Raw genomic sequence first — 21,207 nt, 5'->3', positions numbered from 1 at the left:
CAGTTATGGCTGCTCCACTTTATCATTATGAAGGCAAACAACAGAAGAAGAAATGCTGAACAAGAGCCCTCTATGGGCCTTGCCTTTTCAATCTATAAAAATAGAGGAGCTAAACAATATCCAAAACCCATATATATACGAAGACCATTTTCACAATTTGGAAAAAGTGGCAATCCATACCGTCTCCAGTGTGGTCTCCCCTTACCCCATTACAAATATATCCGGGTAATTTAGACACAACTATCATCACTAGAATTTCTGAATGGGAAAAGAAGGGATATTTTCGATTGAGAAATTTTTATGCTCAGGATAAACTAAAAACAATAGAATAACTCAGAAGTGACCTAGGAGACCTGGGCCTAGAATGGCTACAAGAATTACAATTATCCCACCTCCTCAGAGATCCCAACATAAAGACATATGCATTCAGAACCCTAACACAGCGGTCCCCAACCTTTTTTGGCACCAGGGACTGGTTTTGTGGAAGACCATTTTTCCACGGACTGGGGGGGGGTTTTGAGAGGATGGTTTTGGGAAGCCCCCCACTCCAGCGTCCTGGCTTCGCTTTGGCTGGGTGGGCGCCCAGTCGAAGCGAAGCCAGGACGCTGGGGTGGGCGGGCGGCTTTGGAATGGCGTGCCTGAAAGTCGCTCTCCCAGAGCAGCTTCCGGCCGGGCGGGCCATTCCGAAGCCGCCCCACCCACCCCAACATCCTGGCTTCGCTTCAGCTGGGCAGGTGAGATGGTGCCCTGCACCCAGGTAGGCTGGGGTGGGGATGGGTGGGTGGGTGAAAGCAGCTCACCTGCGTGGCCCGGTTCCTAACAGGCCACAGACCGGCCCCGGTCCGTGGCCTGGGGTTTGGGGATCCCTGCCCTAACTGGTTTAGAACGAGCAATGCTAACAATAGGGAAAGGAGGGAAGAGTGTTTTATCTTTAGTTTATGCTATCCTAATAGATGCCCAGATGAGTTGGATGGTAGGGTTAAAGAAAGTGTGGGAAGAATATTTTGGAAGGGAAGATGCTAGTTGGGACAATAGACCACTCAGATCAATATCAGCCTCCCAAAAAACTCATTGAAAGTATTGCACAGATGGTATCACACACCAATACAGCTGTCGCATATCTCTTCAGCATGCAGCCCCCTTTGTTGGAGAGGCTGCAGGGTAAAAGGCACATATTTTCTGGTTGCTAGTACATAGAGAAATAATGGTTATTACTAGAGAAATAATTGTATATGATCCAGAATTATTTTTACTATCAATATACAAAGAATCTAAATGTAAGTTTGAAATGTAAAGATTTGTTATCATTTTTGCTAATTGCTTCTCCCCAATTAGAGCCTCGTGTGGCGCAGAGCGGTAAAGCAGCAATTTCTGCAGCTGAAACTCTCCCCATGGCCTGAGTTCGATCCCAGCGGAAGCTGGTTCTCAGGCAGCCGGCTCGGGTCAACTCAGCCTTCCATCCTCCTGAGGTCGGTAAAATGAGTACCCAGGTAGCTGGGGGAAAGGTAATAACAGCTGGGGAAGGCAACGGCAAACCACCCCGCTATGAGGCCTGCCAAGAAAACGTCAGCGAAAGCTGGCATCCCTCCAAGAGTCAGTAATGACTCAGTGCTTGCACGAGAGGTTCCTTTCCTTCCTTTCTCCCCAATTACACAGCAGTGGAAAAAACTGGATAATCTGAACTTACCTGCATGGTACTGAATGGTCTGTGGAAAAATCAGAAAAAAACCCCTCATGATTTGTTTCTAATACAAGGAAAAACACATCCACTAGCTTTTTATGCTATATGGTAGATATATATACATCACAACTGACAACAATATATGCCTGCTTCCGCTTTGAGCATTTGGACATTATAACAACAAATGAAGATCACACAGCACACTTACTAATTAGTTTTTTTTATCTATTCATTTATTTTTTCCTTTCTCTTGTCCCCCCCCCCCCTAAAATTGTACTAACCAAGTTTTCTATAACAGCTGTTTAAACCCCAATTGTTAAGGGACTGTTCTATGATGATGATGTTACATCTAAAAAAAATAAGGGACACAGCAGAACCAATAATTGTTTCTAGTGTTCTGTGATTCCTTGTGCTGACTTTTATACTGGGCCTTAGCCTGGACCCACCCATCTCCAGCTGTGGCTCATTAACAAACCTTCTGCTTCAGCTGGCTATATAAGGGCAGAGTTCACAGAGCTGAGTTTCTAGCTTGCAGTCAAGGACTGTTCCTCGCAGGCCAGATTTGTGCTGCCCTTCAATCACCATCTTTCCCAAGGGCCGGGTGGATGACTTGTGTCTGTCTCAGAATCTGCACTATCAGAGACTGGAGGAGGTGGAGGAAAATGGCCTTTATTTGGCACTCCTGAGGGGCCTGCATCCTCTTCAGCTGCACGTCCCCTATCTTTCTGCAATGCTGCCTCTGCAATATTTTCAGGGGAAGGAGAGTCCACAAACTCAGGTAAATCAGGTTCCTCCTCAGAAGAAACCTCCTTAGGAGGGGCTATGACAGAACAATCGTGTGAACTGCCCTGGTATTTTTTGCTTTCCACAGATCAACCAGGGCTTTGACAAGAAAGCCAGCCATATCAGCTGAAAATGTCCCCCTTTCTGGCCCTCTAAAAACCATCTGCATCTTTTAGCCTCTGGAAATGGACTATCTGAATGGGACCAGCAGAGTGGAAAAGCTACTGCAAGTCTAAACCTCAGCAGGAGATGACTATCTCTGTCAGCTCAACAGGTAGGACAGATTGGGGATTCTGTTGGTGTATTGCTCAATCTGCTGCCCAATGGTGGCAGGTCCACCCTCAGGCAGCCCCCCTGTTTATTCACCAGCCTAGGAACCTGATGCAAGCTCTGAGTCTCGAAAAGCAAGTGTCAAATCAGGGATCCAATCCTGCAAAGAGACAGTGTTCTCTGGCCCCAGAACCCTCTCTGGAGCAGCCACAGGTAGAAAGCAGACATTAGGATATTTATTTATTTATTGCATTCCTATACTGCCCAATAGCTGAAACTCTCAGTCATGGTCTACCTGGGGAGATGGTCTCCTCACAGGATGGGAGTGCTGGTATACTTAATTTTTCAGGCTCTTAGTAGTTGAAATAAATTTACATATAAAGAACACAAAATAAAATGAGCTGAGACAATTGTTGACTCACACCATCCTGACTTCCAGTGTCAGTCAACACACACTCCTGATCCCATGCCTCTCAGTTTAGGAATCCTTTCCCTGGTCTCAGATACAATATAGCAATTTCCCAATTAACATTTCAATACCACCTTTCCATAGTGTAAAATCCCTCCCACCATTTTGGATCTCATATCTTTTACTTCATCCATCCATACTCATTAATGTTTTTCCATATTGATAGGAAGCATAATAACTTCCTCCCAAATGCATTCAACCTCTTCTCTAAAATCTAACGTTTATTAGTACAAAGCAAAAACGCTTACACAAAATATTATTTGTTTTAGTCATTGATAACTTCCACGAAGTTGTCTGATCCTCTTCTTAAAGCCATCAAAGTTGGTGGCCGTCACAAAGCTTGTGGTTGGGGGTGGAGCCTGGACGCTGACTGTATGGCGGTGTGAGAGAGGAGCTCTCTAGCACAATTAATAAAACAGTTCCAAACTGGAGAAAAAACAGCTTGAATCAAAGCGAAACTTAGAAGGAATGTAAGGGGAATGTCACCAGACTTGATTAAAAAACAAAAGAAAGATATAATTTCTTATTTCAAGCTGAAAGATAAGGCACAAGAACTGTGAGCAACACACAGCAAATATGCAAATGAAATGGCATCTGGAGTGTCTCAAACCTCCATACAATGACATTTTACTGCATGCTCTTTACTGGGCGCTCATGAATTACTCACATGACGTTGTCTGCCTCTCGCCCATCTTCCGCCCCTTCTGGCCATTATTGCATCGCAAAAAAACCCCTCATTAAGTCCAGTTGCTGCTCTTCCTACCAGACTGAATAGATCTAATTACTTCCTGTTTTGAGGAAGCGATGTGGCAACAAAAAGCAAGGGGAGCTTTGCATTTGACTAGATGTGGTGAAGCTTTTAGCATTCCAGAGATGAGCAAGGGAGGAGATAGTCCTCAACTCCACTGGAGATCACAATTACAGAAATGAAAGAAGAAATTTTACAATGTTTAAAACAATTTATGGCTTGGACACAAATTTTGGATGCTAAATTGGGGGATTTAAAGAAGAACGTGGTTGAAGTGGAAAAACTGCTGTGAATGCAATGGAAAAGGTGTCAGCACAAGAAGAGAAATATAAAATATTAAAGAAACAACCCTCTGAAATTAAACAAACTGAGCTGGAAAACAAAAATTGACGTTGTAACATGCATCTTTGTGAAGTAGCTGAGGATCTGGAAGAAAACATGTAAAATAATTTGTGACAAAATGGCTGGCATTACTGCCTGATTTCCCATTGATTCTGATGATTTAGAAAGAGCCATCGTGCATTGGGGCTGAAGAAAACAAACACACCATGAGATATAATCATATACTTCAGTTGTTATAATAAAAAATAAACATGAAAAAACTGCAGTTTAATGAAAAAACTGAGGGAATTACAAGAAATATAATGCCAAGGTGTACCTGTTATGATATTGCAGGACTTAGGCCCAGAAACACTGCAAATGCACAGAGGACTACGCCCCTTCACCTTACAATTACAAGAAGCGGGGATTTGTTATTCATGAGGATTTCCATTCAAACTAGCAGTCCCCTATAAGGGCATCACTCATATTTTGACAACAAAAGAAGCCATGCTTTAAACCCTGCATTTTGACCTTCTTGAAGGATTTTCATCAGAGGATTTTGGAAAACAAGGAGACAGCAGTGAATCTGACCACGAGGGTGAATGGGAGTTGGTTCCCTGATAAGCCCAAAAACACACGAGGAAAGGCAACAGGAGGCATTTCACTACGTTCGTTTATAGCAACATCACGTTGAAAGAGATAGGCTGGAAAAACTTTTATTACTGAAGGTTAAATCTTAGCAGTTCTTAGTAAAAAGTGTAGGAATATCTTTTTTAAAATCTGTTTTGAATAAAGGGCAAGAAGGACTCTTCTCTTCTCTCACATAGTCAGATCTATGCCAGGAATAGATCTGAAATGTCTGCCTCACCATCTTCACATTTAATGCAAGATTATTATTATTATTATTTTTAAAAAACCCTCTTTTTCCCCTTATCTCTCTTTTCCTTTTCTTTTTTTCTCTTCTTTTTATTCTTCATATACTAGTTTAAGAAGTTAATAATGTGGGAAGGTGCTTGTAGCACTCCTGAGGGGCAACATAGTTTTTTTGTTTTGTTTGTTTGGGTGGAAGTAGGTTGCTGGGTTCATTATTTGTTAATTCAGTGGTTGAATTTAACTCAATTGGGAAGGGGGGAAAGGATCTTTTAATATCAGGAAAGATATTAAAAAGTAACCTGAGAAAGGAATAAACATTTTGAAAGTTATGTAATCCATACAGCTGACTTAAAAACAGTTTCATTTGACATTAAAGGGTTAGAAAGTGCTATAAAAAGAGCTAGGATGTCTAAATTGATCAGGAACTTGAAGCCAAAAATAATGATGTTACAGGATACGCATAAGGCAATGGAAAAGGATGATATATTCAACAGCAAGCAATGGGGGGAAATTATAGCTAGAGGATCTTGCAAAGCAAGAGGGGTGGCAATTATAATTAAGACTGAAATTGATTTCAAAGAGACAAAAATAATGAAATATAAGGAAGAAAGATTTATCTTTGTGGAAGTAATTTTGAATGGATTTACAAAAATCATATTAGCATCAATATGTAGCTCAAACACAAATCAACTAACCTTTTTAGATAGAATTCTTAAGAAAATTACATACATTTACAGAAACAGAATTATTGATATGAGGGGACATTAACTGGAATTTACCAAGGGGCAATAGCTAGAGATGGAAATAGCACAAAACAAATTAGAGATGACTCTCAATACCACAAGCAAGTAATGAAATGTATGAACATTTTACAAAAATATGAACTTTGAAACATGGGTAGAACTCCACTGAAAAGACTACACACACTCATTTTACTCCTGAACCCATGGTTCATTTTCAAGGCTGGATATGATAATGGTCACAAAGAGTCTACTACCATGGATAGTTAATGTAGATATAGGCCAAATAAACTTACCGTATTTCTTCGATTGTAAGATGCCATCGATTGTAAGACACACACTAATTTCAGTACCACCAACAGAAAAAAAAAACCTAAGACACACCCGCGATTCTAAGACGCACCCCATTTATAGAGATGTTTATATGGGGGGGAAAAGTGTGTCTTAGAATCGAAGAAATAGGGTAACTGACCATGCCCCTGGTGCTCCTGGAGATGGCAATGTATGCCAAGGAAAAAACAGATACTGTTAGAAGACTCTATAGTGTAATAACTCATGCAAAAAACACACAAAAAACCCACTTGAAAACACCACTAGCAATTTTGGCTCTAGATCTCTATAAGGCCTTTGACTGTATAAACTTAAAAATTCTATTAAATATTTCACAAGTATACAAAATCACCCCCAAATTCTCACATATACTACAAATAATCTACACCCAAACATCAGTGACAATTAGATTTAATAATATGGAAACATCTCCCTTTAAAATTCAGTCTGATACGAAACAGGGATGTCCTCTATCCCCATTATTATTTGATCTGGTAACTGAATTTCTAACAGACAAATTAAGAAACAATGATAATATCAAGGGAATGTCAAAAAGCAAACCCATTTAATAAATTTGAATGCTGATGACATGGGTTCTTATGTACACTGATGGTGCTATATAAATAAATTAATAATAATAATATGCTAGAAAATCCAAAAACAAGCTTAAGACACACCAGAGAGGAATTAGAATGCTTCCAGAAAGCATCAGGATTGAAAGTCTATCATCATCATCATCATCATCATCATCATTTATATACTGCCCCATAGCCAAGGGTCTCTGGGTCGTTTACATAGGATGAAAACACTTAAAAACAATATACAAAAAATTTAAATCACAAAAACATCCCTCTCCTGCAGGTGATGTTCTCCTAGGCTCCCTCAGCCAGCCAGCTTATATATCACTCCCAAGAAGGGAGTGGGGACAGTGGAAATTGTCCCAGCAGTCAATTAAACAAAATCAGATTGACTCTCAAAGATCAAACTGACATGTCTAATCAACTAAAAACCCTGTTAGTTCACAAGTAATTTCATTATTTAGGAGTCCAAATTTTAAAAAAAATATGAACAAATCCTTCCAATCAAATTATGGAAGAATCTGGAAACAAATAATAGCAGATATTAAAAGATGGAACAAAATGAATTTGGCACTATTGAGTAGAATATCGGTTATAAAGGTGATGGTGCCAACATTTACATACTTGTTCTATGTATTACCAACTGATATTGCACCAAAAACGTTTTAAAATATGGCAATCAACAATTGACACATTCATCTTTAAAAGTGAAAGACCCAAGACACCAAAAAATTTAAGATATAGAATAGGATGGGGTATACCCCAATTAAAACTATATTATGAAGACTATTTTCAGTGTAGACACTTAATGTCTATAATTAATGATTCACAAGACAAACATTGGATTTGTATAGGAAAGTCTTTATTTCAAGATAAAGATCTCACATTACTACCTTTCATTAAAAAAGAAATTAAAAAGGGTATACAACAACAACAAACGCACAAGCATTTTTTCCATATTAAAGGTCTGGAAATATAGAAGGGAATTATTGATGCGTGGGATATCTCCATTGATACCAATTGATATCTGGATTTTCACTTAAAAGAAAGAATGATAAATAAAAAGGCAATCAAATGGATAGCGTAATGCTGAATGAATTCTTAGAGGCGGTAATGGGCTGGATGAGGAAAAAATCTGAAGCTGAATCCAGACAAGACAGAGGTGCTTGCTGCCAAAGGCTCCAACCTGGGTTTGGAGGTGTGTCAACCGGTTCTGGATGGGATTACACTCCCATTGAAAGACTGTGTTCGCAGCTTGGGGGTGCTTCTGGATCTGTCACTCTAAATGACAACCCAGATAGATGCAACAGCCAGGAGTGCCTACTATCTGCTTCAGCTGATAAGCCAGCTGCACCCCTTCCTAGAGTTGGAAGACCTAAAGACGGTTGTGCACGCGCTGGTAACTTCGAGGCTCGACTTCTGCAATGCTCTCTACATAGGGCTACCTTTGTGCCTAGTCTGGAAACTTCAACTAGTTCAAAATACGGCAGCCAGGCTGGTCACCGGTACACCTAGCAGTGACGACATTGCACCAGTTTTAAAATCTCTTCACTGGCTGCCAATTAGTTTCTGAGCAAAGTATAGAGTGTTGGTTATCACCTTTAAAGCCCTACATGGTTTGGGTCCAGGCTACTTGCAGGATCACCTTCTCTGGTACAATCCGCCTCACACACTCAGGTCCTCTGGGAAGAATTTACTCCGGCCAACAAAAACAAGGCTGACAACTATTACCCAGAGGACCTTTTCTTCTGCCACTCCCAGTATGTGGAATGGCTTGCCAGGAGAGATTCGTCAACTTAACAGTCTTCCAGAATTTAAGAAAGCCATAAAGACTGATCTCTTCTGGCAGGCCTACCCAGTTGCATTTTAAGATGCTTTTTTAAATAATGTGCTGCTTTTAATAATGTATTAGTTTTAATTAGTTATATTTTATGGTGTTTGCATTTGTTTTGTACCCCGCCTCGATCCAGAGGGAGAGGCGGGTAACAAATAAATAAATAAATATATTATTATTATTTATTCAGACTTATTACCCATATCTAGGACTCTCTGGAAGTCATCACTGAGGAATACAAATATTGCATGGTTAGCATGGTATCAACTATCCACATTTATTAGAAAGCAGTACATCATACAGCAAGGAACTTGACAAATTTTGAAAGAATGGTAGTTAACACAACAAAAAAAGATGAACAAATAACTACTCTAGAGTGCTACTTAAACAGGATTTAGGATCACAACAAGGGCTGGGAATCTTGATTAAAATAGATCAAGAATACTGGACAAAAATGTGGAGGAAATTTCCTTTTAAAGCCACATCAGTTAAATGTACAGAAATATCGCTGAAAACATTACAAAAATGGTACTTAACCCCATCCAAAATAGCAAAGATAGACAAGTCTTACCATTGTGCTGGAGAAGATGTGGGGTCCGGGGACCCTTTGTTCATATATGGTGGGACTGTATATGTATTCAAAGATTTTGAACGGAGATTTTTAAAGAAATGTCCATTATATTGGAAGCAACAGTAATAAAAATACTGGAATTAACATTATTTAATATATTTGATGGCCTAAACCAAACTATATTACATAAAAGGCGAATTGAATATCTCTCAATAGCAGCACATATGCTGATAACCAAATGTTGGAAGGAGGCAAAAGGTCTAAATATAAGGAAATGGTACAGCATTGCATGGGAAATAGCACTCTCGGAGAAACTTACTCATCGTTTGAGAGTATTAAGAGGACAAGAAAAAAGACAGTTTTGCTACAGAAAGGTTGTGTTTTATTACACACAAACAAAATAAAAGCACCAACATAGGTTCCAACTGTCTTTAACAGCTTTTGGTTACAATAGTTTCTCTGGAGAAAATAAAATAAAATAAATAATAATTTAAAAAACAGCCTTGATTTGGGATCTATCCTCCTATTAATTATACTTTAAAACTGCCCAATAACCAATGTTAAATAATTTTAACTATGTGTTTATAGTTTTGGACTGTGTAGCAGTTTCTTCTTTTTTAAAAAAAGGTATATGTAATTTATTATTCCTTGCATGTATGGTTTCTACGTTATGTTAATATTTAAGTATTATATTTGCAAATAAAAAATTATTTTAAAAAAGTTTGTAGTTGTTGCCACGACACAGGCTCTGAACAACAGACCCGGCCCTGCTCAAGCCAAGCACCACCGCTTGATACGCCTGAGGCGAGGGATAAAAACCACCTTCCTCCAAACTATGTGGAGAAAGGGGTTTAAAATGGAGAAGGATTTTAATATATATATAATAATGTGCTGTGAGTTATATCTGCTTAGGTGAATGATTGTCAGAGTGGGTGTTATATGTGTAAACTTAAGATGATAAATGCCAAACAGACACGTGGGCTTTTTGTGGTAGTTTAAAAACAAAACAATCAAAATTTATTTTTAAAAGTTCATAAGCTTTGTTTCAAATAACAACATTTAAAAACTTTTTTGAAACCTTTCATACAATAATGTCACTCATTCACATACGCGCTTTCCTTTTGCTCACACAATCACTCTTGAACTTTCTTTATTCTCAGTATTGATTAATATACATCCACTACGTGCACACCACACTCTAAAGACACCACTCACTACACTGACTCTCAAATTTCCCAGAACTTAAGTACCATTAACACAGAGAGCACTACAGACTCTAAGAGTACCTAACAAGTCCCCCTGAAAAGATCTTTCAATCCCCTCAGTCATGCCCTTATATATCACTTGGAGCTGAGTAGAAGCAGGGAAGAGCAGCTGGCCCAGCTCAAGTAGGAGCTATAAAAGTAAGCCAGATTCCCAGGGAGCGAGCTAACAGAAAGAGCAAACAGGAGTTTGACAGGGGGAGTGTAGGGGAAGAGGAGACCAAGGAAAGGGGAACAAGAGAAGCCTCAAGGAAACCCAGGAGGCTGCCAATTCAAAGAGGCCGTGTGCTCGCCATGTGCTCCTGAGTCCTGAGTGAGAGGTCGGTGTTTATAGTTGCTGCAGGAGCTGAAGGGGGAGTGGCCTGATTGTCAGTTGGACTCAGCAATCAGTGCCTAATTGCTGTTGATTGTTGTTGGCCTTTCAGTGACCTCATTCTGGTTCCTGACTTGGAGCTGAGTAGAAGCAGGGAAGAGCAGCTGGCCCAGCTCAAGTAGGAGCTATAAAAGTAAGCCAGATTCCCAGGGAGCGAGCGAACAGGAGTTTGACAGGGGGAGGTCAAGGGGGAGGCCTCTAAAAAAAATAATTTTTTAAAAAAAGAGGTGGGGGAAAAAAAGAAAAACATAAAGAGAAAAAAACCCCACAAAACCACCACCAAACAAAAGCAAAAAAAATCCCAAAAGATTACTTTCCCTTAAGACATCCTCATATAGTTGTGTACCTTCAGGGAGGACACAACAAAGCAAAGGCAATTCCACTATAATCAAAAAGGAAAAAAACCAAAGCAGAAATCTACAATATGGATGGAAAGGAGTCCCTAGAGGTGGTGACCTGCAAAGGGTGTGCAATGTTCGTGTTTCTGCCTGAGCTCAACATGGCGTATACCTGCAACAAGTGCAGGCTGGTGGCACTTTTGGAAGAAAAAGTGAGAGGACTTGAGCAGCGAGTGTCCACCCTCCAAGGAATAAGAGAAGTCGAGGAGTTCTTAGACCGAACGGTGGAACTGCAACAGCAACAAGAAGCACATGAGATTGAAGAGCAACAGCCAGCTGAAGCAGAAGTGGAGTATGTTATAAAACACATGGTCTTCGATGTCTATATACTAATGCCCAGAGCATGGGAAACAAACAGAATGAACTTGAACTCTTATTACATGAAGGCAAATATGACTTGATAGGTATAACTGAAACTTGGTGGGATGACTCCCATGACTGGAATATAGCAATTGAAGGATATAACTTGTTCAAAAAGAACAGAAGAAATAGAAAGGGAGGTGGAGTTGCACTATATGTTAAAAATACCTATCCCTGCACAGAAATACAGGCGGATGAGATTGGGAGCCCCGTCGAGAGCGTCTGGATTAAAATAAATGGGGCTAGGAATAAAAAGAATATGATAATTGGAGTCTACTACCGACCACCCAATCAAGGAGAAGACGAGGACAAAACTTTTGAGAAACAAATTGCCAGTGTTTCAAGGAAGAGTGATGTACTAGTGATGGGGGACTTCAATTACCCTGATATCTGTTGGGAGACCATTACTGCCAAAAGCAGCCCTTCCAAGAAATTCCTGACATGTATGGGTGACAACTTTCTCCTACAGAAAGTGGTGGAAGGAACTAGAGGATCGGCAATCCTTGACTTGTTATTGACCAATAGGGATGACTTAGTGGATAAAGTGGCAGTTACAGGAACTCTGGGGGAAAGTGACCACGTCATACTTGAATTCTTGATTATGAAGGAGACAAAAGTCGAGCGTAGCCATACACGTACTCTGGATTTTAGGAAAGCTGATTTTAATAAACTCAGAACTATAATAAGTAAGGTCCCGTGGCAAGGGAGCCTAAAAAGAAAAGGAGTGCAGGATGGGTGGGAGTATCTAAAAAAGGAAATTTTAAAGGCACAGTTACAAACAATTCCAACAAGGAGAAAAGATAGAAGACAACAGAGGAAACCAATTTGGCTCCACAAAAAGCTTATTGATGAACTGAAAACAAAAAGGGATACATATAGGAAGTGGAAGGAAGGCCAGGCTACAAAAGAAGAGTACAGACAGGTGGCGCAGAAGTGCCGAAATGGCGTCAGGAAGGCTAAAGCTGAGAATGAGCTGAGATTAGCGAGGGATGCTAAAAGCAATAAAAAGGCTTTCTTCAGATACGTGAGTAGTAAAAGACAGAGGAAAGAAATGGTGGTTCAACTGCTTAATGAGGATGGCAAATTGATAACAGATGGCAAACAAAAGGCTGAAGTGCTCAATTCCTACTTTGCCTCGGTCTTCTCCCAAAAGCGGGTCTATGACCTCCCTGGAAAAAGTGAAGCAGAAGTTGAGGGGGCAGGATTGCAGTTTGAGATTGATAAACAAATGGTCAAAGAACACCTAATTTCCTTGAATGAGTTCAAATCTCCAGGGCCCGATGAACTGCATCCAAGAGTAATGAAGGAGCTAGCGGAAGAACTCTCAGAACCTTTGTCTATTATCTTTGCAAAATCATGGAAGACGGGTGAGGTGCCGGACGACTGGAGGAGGGCTAATGTTGTCCCTATCTTCAAAAAGGGCAAAAAGGAGGAACCTGGGAACTACAGACCAGTCAGTCTGACATCCATCCCTGGGAAAATTCTGGAGCAGATTCTAAAGAAGTCAATCTGTAAACACCTTGAAATCAATGCAGTGATTACTAGAAGCCAACATGGATTTGTCAGGAACAAATCCTGTCAGACTAATTTGATCTCATTTTTTGATAGGATAACCTCCCTTGTGGACTGTGGGAATGCTGTGGATGTCATATATCTTGACTTCAGCAAAGCTTTTGACAAAGTACCACATGACATTCTGATTAACAAACTAGCTAAAAGTGGGATAGATGGAACAACTATTAGGTGGATCCACAGTTGGCTACAGAATCGGACTCAAAGAGTACTTATCAATGGAACCTTCTCAAACTGGGGAGAGGCAACGAGTGGGGTGCCGCAGGGCTCAGTCCTGGGCCCAGTGCTCTTCAACATTTTTATTAATGATTTGGACAAGGAGGTGCAGGGAACGCTGATCAAATTTGCAGATGACACAAAATTGGGTGGGATAGCTAATACCCTGGAAGACAGAAACAAACTTCAAAGTGATCTTGATAGGCTGGAGTGCTGGTCTGAAAACAACAGAATGAAATTTAATAGGGATAAATGCCAAGTTCTACATTTAGGGAATAGAAACCAAATGCACAGTTACAAGATGGGGGACACTTGGCTCAGCAATACTACAAACGAGAAAGATCTTGGAATTGTTGTAGATCACAAGCTGAATATGAGCCAACAGTGCGATATGGCTGCAAGAAAGGCCAATGCTATTTTGGGCTGCATTAATAGAAGTATAGCTTCCAAATCACGTGAGGTACTGGTTCCTCTCTATTCGGCCCTGGTTAGGCCTCATCTAGAGTATTGCGTCCAGTTCTGGGCTCCACAATTCAAGAAGGACGCAGACAAGCTGGAGTGTGTTCAGAAGAGGGCAACCAGGATGATCAAATGTCTAGAAACAAAGCCCTATGAAGAGAGAATGAAAGAACTGGGCATGTTTAGCCTGGAGAAGAGAAGATTGAGGGGAGACATGATAGCACTCTTCAAGTACTTAAAAGGTTGTCACACAGAGGAGGGCCAGGATCTCTTCTCGATCCTCCCAGAGTGCAGGACACGGAATAACGGGCTCAAGTTACAAGAAGCCAGATTCCAGCTGGACATCAGGAAAAACTTCCTGACTGTTAGAGCAGTACGACGGTGGAATCAGCTACCTAGGGAGGTTGTGGGCTCTCCCACACTAGAGGCATTCAAGAGGCAGCTGGACAACCATCCGTCAGGGATGCTTTAGGGTGGATTCCTGCATTGAGCAGGGGGTTGGACTCGATGGCCTTGTAGGCCCCTTCCAACTCTGCTATTCTATGATTCTATGATTCTATGACTCCTCCCCCCTCCCAAGACATTCTAACTCCGCCCACTCAGGCCAACATTCTAAAAACCACAGACTTACAAACTGCAGACATACATTTGGAATTGACTTGTGGGGTGTAACGCCACATATTCCCCCCTTTTTTAAAAAACCCAGGTATGGGGCTGGTTTAATACTTGGACCTGTACATAGGGTTTGGGGAAATAAAATGGTTAAACATTTATATATACAATTAATAGCAATAACAATATATATACATACAAACCTTTTGGAAAATCAAACACTAAAAGAACCACATTTTTATTAGTCCATCTTTTGGCTCCAATTTTAAAGTCCAGGAGCATCACAATGTTCACAACAAAGTCTTACTTTACTGGTGAACTCGACGATTCCTGGCGAGACAGTCTGTCCGCGCTGATGTTTTCTTGACTTGCCACATGCTGGATCTTTATGTAGAAATCTTGGATCCGCCACGACCACTGCTGCAAAAGTTGGTTGTGGCGTTCCATGGGTTGCAGCCACAACAGCGTCCAATGACCCGCTTGCCAGATGAACCACCATCTCCACACGCACGGCTTGACCCAGTCCACAGCCCAAACGATGGCCAGACACTTCTTCTGGACAGCAGAACAGCCTCTCTCTCTCTCTGCCAACCCTCCGCTGGAGTAGGCCACGAGATGTTTCACATCGTCCACTGTCTGTATCAGCCTTGCTCCAATTCTGACCTCCGAAGCGTCTGAGGTCAGAACAAACTTTTCTTTTATTGCCTCTGGTACTCTTCCATTCATCCCATAAGTAGACGACTTAATAGGGGGATGGGCTCCAGTCTTATTTTGAATAATGCAAGGTCCCTCCCAAACAGCCTCGAAATGATTATTCTTTTTGGGAAAGAAGACCACGACTTTAACTTCCAATCTAAAGTTCCTGTCTCTAGCCTCTTCATCACACCATGTTTTCTGCCTGGTTTGGGCTCCAGCCAAACCTGTGTGTGCCAGCTCTATAACTTCTTTCTTGTCATTGAATTTTTCAACTAGCCCATTTGTTTGGGGATGGAAAGCAGTGGATGTTATATGTTTGACACCGCAACACCTCCACAAACATCTCATTTCATTAGAGAACAAAACTGAGCTTTGATCACTCCAAATTTTATGGATAAAAACCCAGCAACAAAAGATTTTTAATAGGGCTTCTGCTACTGACAAGGCATCAACATTTTGAAGGGCTTCAGCATTCGGGAACCTTGTGGCAAAGTCTATTATGGTCACTAGAAACTTTTTTCCTATCTGTGTAGGTCTAGGGAAGGGTCCTACCAGGTCCAGTCCTATTTTTAAAAATGGTTGGTTGGTAAGTGGTAGGGGATTTAGGGGAGCCTTGATCTTGTCCCTACTTTTCCCCACCCTCTGGTAACTCTCACAGGACTTGTAAAACTCTGTGACTTCCCTAGAAATATTTTGCCAGTACTAATTAGCCATCAATCTTTTCCGGATTTTACCTATCTCCATGTTGCCTGCCAAAAAGGAGTCGTGAGCTAATTTCAGCAGCTGGTCCCTATATGGTATTGGTACCACAAGCTGCTTTTCAGCCCTCCAACTTCCTTGTTTTTTCTTGGGCAACCACTTTTGGTATAGGAGTCCCCGATCCCAGAAAACCTGCTCTTTCTGAGTGTCATTAAAAGAGGTTTCTTGTGCCTCAGCTTTGGATCTTAAAACTTCCAAGCTGGGATCATTTCCTGTGTGTAAAGCAAACGTGGTATCAGTTTTTGCAATGATGTTTCCTGGCTCAGCAGTTCCTTCAGCTGGGTTGCTAGGCAACTGCAGAGGCATGCCTTCAGCTTCTCCAGATTCGCTACAATTCCCTGACAAGCCTTCCACTGCTGCTTGTGAGCGTGTAATAATAAAAACTTTTCTACCTTCTAACCCCATGATATCAGTACCTAGGATTAGAGGTTCTTCCTGACAGGAATTAACACCTAAAATACATTTCCCTGTGACTCTGTAACTTCCATCTCGGCTACAGGAATTTCAATTATGGGCCCTGTCACAGGTTTGATGTTAATTTTTCTGTGAGGAACAATCTCCTCATTCATCACAAGATCTGCTCTAATCAGAGATAAATGAGCTCCAGTGTCTAGAATAGCTTTATGCTTTCTTCCATTTATTAAAACATCTTCCCACAAAGATTGATCTGATTCTTTCATTTCTCCCCACACTAATGTGTAACACTGGGAACTTTGGGGATGTTTAGCATCTTTATTTATATCCACTCTCCTTACTGAGGTACTTTTCTCTTTCTCTTCTCTCAGCCTGGGACATTGTGGTCTAATATGCCCCACCAACCCACAATGATGACATGTGAGGTCTGTTTTTCCAAACATAGGTTTGGTGGTGTTTCCCGCCTTTTCTGTTGGCAACTGATTTTTATTTACCTTAGCTTCCTTTTTACCCCCATTAAGTTTATACCCTGGTTTAATATTATTTTCTTTAGTAGACTTGCTGATCATATGATAGCCCCGGTTTAAGGAAAATTGATCAGCCAGGGAAGCTGCATCTTGATATGTTTTTGGGTCTCTATCTCTCACCAGCAATCTTATACCTTGAGGGATTTGAAAAATTAATTGATCTTTAATCATCAGATCAACTAAATCTTGCTTGGTTTTCACCTCAGCGCAGGTGATCCATTTCTCAAAATGATCCGCTAATTTGTGTCCCAACTCCACAAAAGATTTGGATGACACAGCATTAAGGCTTCTAAATTTCTTCCGGAAATACTCAGGCCCATAGCGAAATCTTTTATAAACTGCTGTTTTAAATGAGGCAAAATCTAAAGCTTCCCCCACAGGAAAACTGTTATAAATTTCAGCCAGGTCTCCCTTGATCAAGTTAGGGATAAACTTCATATAATCTTGTGGCTTTACTTCCCACATCATGACTGCCTTTTCAAAGGTATTGAAGAAAATTTGGGGATCTTGCCCCTCCACATAAGGGGTAAAGTCTTTAGGAGATAATTTGGGAGGTCTAGCCCCTTCCTCAATTCTCCTCTGATCTTCCCCCTCAAATTTTCTCTTTTCTAAAGCAATTCGTTCTAGCTCCAGCTCTCGATCTTTTTCTCTTAATCTTATTTCTGCCTCATGATCTTTTTCCCTCAGCTTTTCTTGTTGTTCCAACTCAGCTCTCTTCAATTCTCTATCAGCCTCCTGCTGTTTAATCTTTTCTAATTCAAGTTGTCTGTCAGCTTCTCGTTGTTCTCTTTGTTGTTTTAATTTCTCCCTTTCTAGCTGCATGTATTGAGGAGACATTTCTACAGGCACTTGCCTCAGAGGATTTACCTCAGTTTCAACTGTAGCATGAACTCTGTAATATTCTATAAGAGCCCATTTCATTTCATCAACTGACTTTCCTTCAGTTGGCAAATTTAAACGTTTACATCTGTCTGAAAGGGCATCTTTCTTCAACGCTAAGATACCCATTTTTATCAGACAGAGACTTAACCTTAATAAATAAAATGGTACTGGGAGTTTTCAATTGAGGTCAGGAGTGGTAAACTTGATATTTTATAATATGTATCTCACCACAGACAAAAATATCCTGTCAGAGAATTGTATCAGCGCAACCTCTGACTTAGGTAATATGTAACTTTCACAGCTAAGGACCTCAGAGGTGCTTTACAGTAACCACCCTCTGTCCTGTTCACAAATAAAATCCTTTTTGACTTCTGTCACTATAAATGAACAGAGTCTACTTCGGATCCCACCGCTACCACCACTTACTATGCCACGACACAGGCTCTGAACAACAGACCCGGCCACAGCTACTCCCTGCTCAAGCCAAGCACCACCACTTGATACGCCTGAGGCAAGGGATAAAAACCACCTTCCTCCAAACTATGTGGAGAAAGGGGTTTAAAATGGAGAAGGATTTTAATATATATAATAATGCACTGTGAGTTATATCTGCTTAGGTGAATGATTGTCAGAGTGGGTGTTATATGTGTAAACTTAAGATGATAAATGCCAAACAGACACGTGGGCTTTTTGTGGTAGTTTAAAAACAAAACAATCAAAATTTATTTTTAAAAGTTCATAAGCTTTGTTTCAAATAACAACATTTAAAAACCTTTTTGAAACCTTTCATACAATCCTGTCACTCATTCACATACGCGCTTTCCTTTTGCTCACACAATCACTCTTGAACTTTCTTTATTCTCAGTATTGATTAATATACATCCAATACGTGCACACCACACTCTAAAGACACCACTCACTACACTGACTCTCAAATTTCCCAGAACTTAAGTACCATAAACACAGAGAGCACTACAGACTCTAAGAGTACCTAACAAGTCCCCCTGAAAAGATCTTTCAATCCCCTCAGTCATGCCCTTATATATCACTCCTCCCCCCATCCCAAGACATTCTAACTCCGCCCACTCAGGCCAACATTCAAAAAACCACAGACTTACAAACTCCAGACATACATTTGGAATTGACTTGTGGGGTGTAACGCCACAGTTGTGAATTCAATATTTTAATTATGTGCAAAGTGAAAAACTTTCCGTTTGGCTCTTCTCCATCTCCATATTATGCACACTTTGTTTAATCTCTCTCATGTCCGTCCCCCCCATTACTTGTCTTTGGCCCTATTCAGACGTATCTTGGGGAAGAGTGGTTAGGCCAGCCATGGTGCATGGGGAAGGATGGTTAGGCTACCTACGCTGAGTGCTCCCAGCACACTAACCACCCTACCTAACCACCCTTCTTGAGTGTGTGTAGCTTTACCTTGCAATTCTGTGTCGTGTGAGAGAAGCCATTCTTCTATAACTACTTTGAGAACCATGGGAAGAGGTTTTCGTGCCTCATGGCCATCAATTGGCGGGCAGATGGGGATGTTTTCATTTTATGAGGCAGCCGCAGGTGTTTGTAGCTGGCAGTTTGCGATTGAAAACATTTTTGTTCCCTGCTACAGATGTTGTGGGGATCCAATATAGAGGTGGAGTCCGACAGACTCCCCCCTGCTTGGCCTACTGTCTGGGGGTCCACGAACCCTTGCTGCTACCCTCCCCTGCTTGCCACACAAGCCTCTGGATGGCTCGGTGAGCACCTGGGGGACTCGCATACAGTCATCCGTTCCATTAGCAAACTGCCATTATGCTTAAAAATGGCGGCTCATTATTCCATGTAAAAGGTCTTTTACAGAAATGGTGGCCATATAGCTGCCATTTACACTAGATTATTCATACCTCTAATGGCAGCACTAATGGCAGTTCTATGCCAGTGCTTGGTTAATCACAGGGGCCTGATAGATAACACGCTGTGACGTAGAATCATAGAATCATAGAATAGCAGAGTTGGAAGGGGCCTACAAGGCCATCGAGTCCAACCCCCTGCTCAATGCAGGATCAATGCGTGATTAAGTCCGCTAATCCGCATTAAGTCCGCATTAATCAATGCGTGATTAAGTCCGCTAATCCTTTTGCAGCACATGGTTAGTGAGGGTGGTTACACCATGGGTATGTAGTCACCATGGTTTGAGAAACCTACACATGATATGCTAAGCCAGAATGGTTAGCTCAAAATGCGTAACCATCATGACTTAGTATGTTGTCTGAACAAGCCCCTTTTTCTAAACTAGAAAACTCCAAATGTTGTAACCTTGCCTTGTAGGGGAGTTGTCCCAGCCCCCTGATCATTTTGATTCCTTTTTGTACACTTTTTCCAGCTCTACAATATCCCATTTGAGGTCCAGCAACCAAAAGAGTACACATTATTTCAAGTGTAGTTGCAGCATACGTTTGTATAATAGTTTTATGATATTGGTGTTTTATATTTTATCTGTTTCATAATTATCTCTAACATGAAACACTCCTGTGTTTTCCCAACCATTTTCTTTTTTCTTCCTATAAAAAATCTGTTAAAGAAGAAAGGATGGAATAGCTGCATAATGTCTGTTGATTGTTAGTACTATAAGTCATCCGTCTGGAAGCACTCTTAATTACATTGAACCTCATTTGTTATTTTATAGCCCATTCAGTTTGGTGAGACCCTTTTGGAATTCTTCTCAATCTTTCTTGTTAACACCCTGAATCATTTCGTGTCTTTACACATGACCGCCTCTCTATTTAGCCCTAATTCCAGATCCTTTATGAGCAAGTTAAAAAGCTCTTAGGGCAACCCTACTTCTTAAATGCTTACCTTGTGAGAAGTATCTATACATTCCTACTCTTTGCCTACCATTTTTTAATCAAATACTGATCCATATGAGGGCCTATTCTCTTATCCCATGACTACTATATTTATTCAGGCGTCTTTAATAAGAGACTTTGTTAAAAGCGTTTTGAAGGTCCAGGTCATAGAATCATAGAACAGTAGAGTTGGAAGAGGCCTATAAGGCCATCGAGTCCAACCCCCTGCTCAATGCAGGAATCCACCCTACAGCATACTTGACAGATGGTTGTCCAGCTGCCTCTTGAAGGCCTCTAGTGTGGGAGAGCCCACAACCTCCCTAGGTAACTGGTTCCATTGTCGTACTGCTCTAACAGTCAGGAAGTTTTTCCTGATGTCCAGCTGGAATCTGGCTTCCTGTAACTTGAGCCCGTTATTCCATGTCCTGCACTCTGGAATGATCGAGAAGAGATCCTGGCCCTCCTCTGCGTGACAATCTTTCAAGTATTTCAAGAGTGCTATCATGTCTCCCCTCAATCTTCTCTTCTCCAGGCTAAACATGCCTAGTTGTTTCAGTCTCTCTTCATAGGGCTTTGTTTCCAGACCCCTGATCATCCTGGTTGCCCTCCTCTGAACACACTCCAGCTTGTCTGCATCCTTGA

The 21,207-nt window shown here is 41.1% G+C and overlaps 1 protein-coding gene across 5 annotated transcripts in view; it reads left to right on the top strand.

Moving 5' to 3' along the window:
* Positions 1-2,683: 2,683 nt before the first annotated feature.
* Positions 2,684-21,207, top strand: part of MAPT (microtubule associated protein tau) — a 182,222-nt gene continuing 163,698 nt past the window's right edge. For all 5 annotated transcript variants that reach the window (XM_063138303.1, XM_063138300.1, XM_063138299.1 and 2 more), the window contains exon 1: positions 2,684-2,738. In XM_063138303.1, the coding sequence (XP_062994373.1) occupies positions 2,714-2,738 (25 nt within the window). In that variant the 5' untranslated portion in view covers positions 2,684-2,713. The remainder of the gene's footprint in view (positions 2,739-21,207) is intronic.

The sequence above is a fragment of the Elgaria multicarinata genome, chromosome 11, assembly GCF_023053635.1.
Source record: "Elgaria multicarinata webbii isolate HBS135686 ecotype San Diego chromosome 11, rElgMul1.1.pri, whole genome shotgun sequence".
NCBI lineage: Eukaryota > Metazoa > Chordata > Lepidosauria > Squamata > Anguidae > Elgaria > Elgaria multicarinata.
This window is presented reverse-complemented; position numbering and strand designations above follow the sequence as displayed.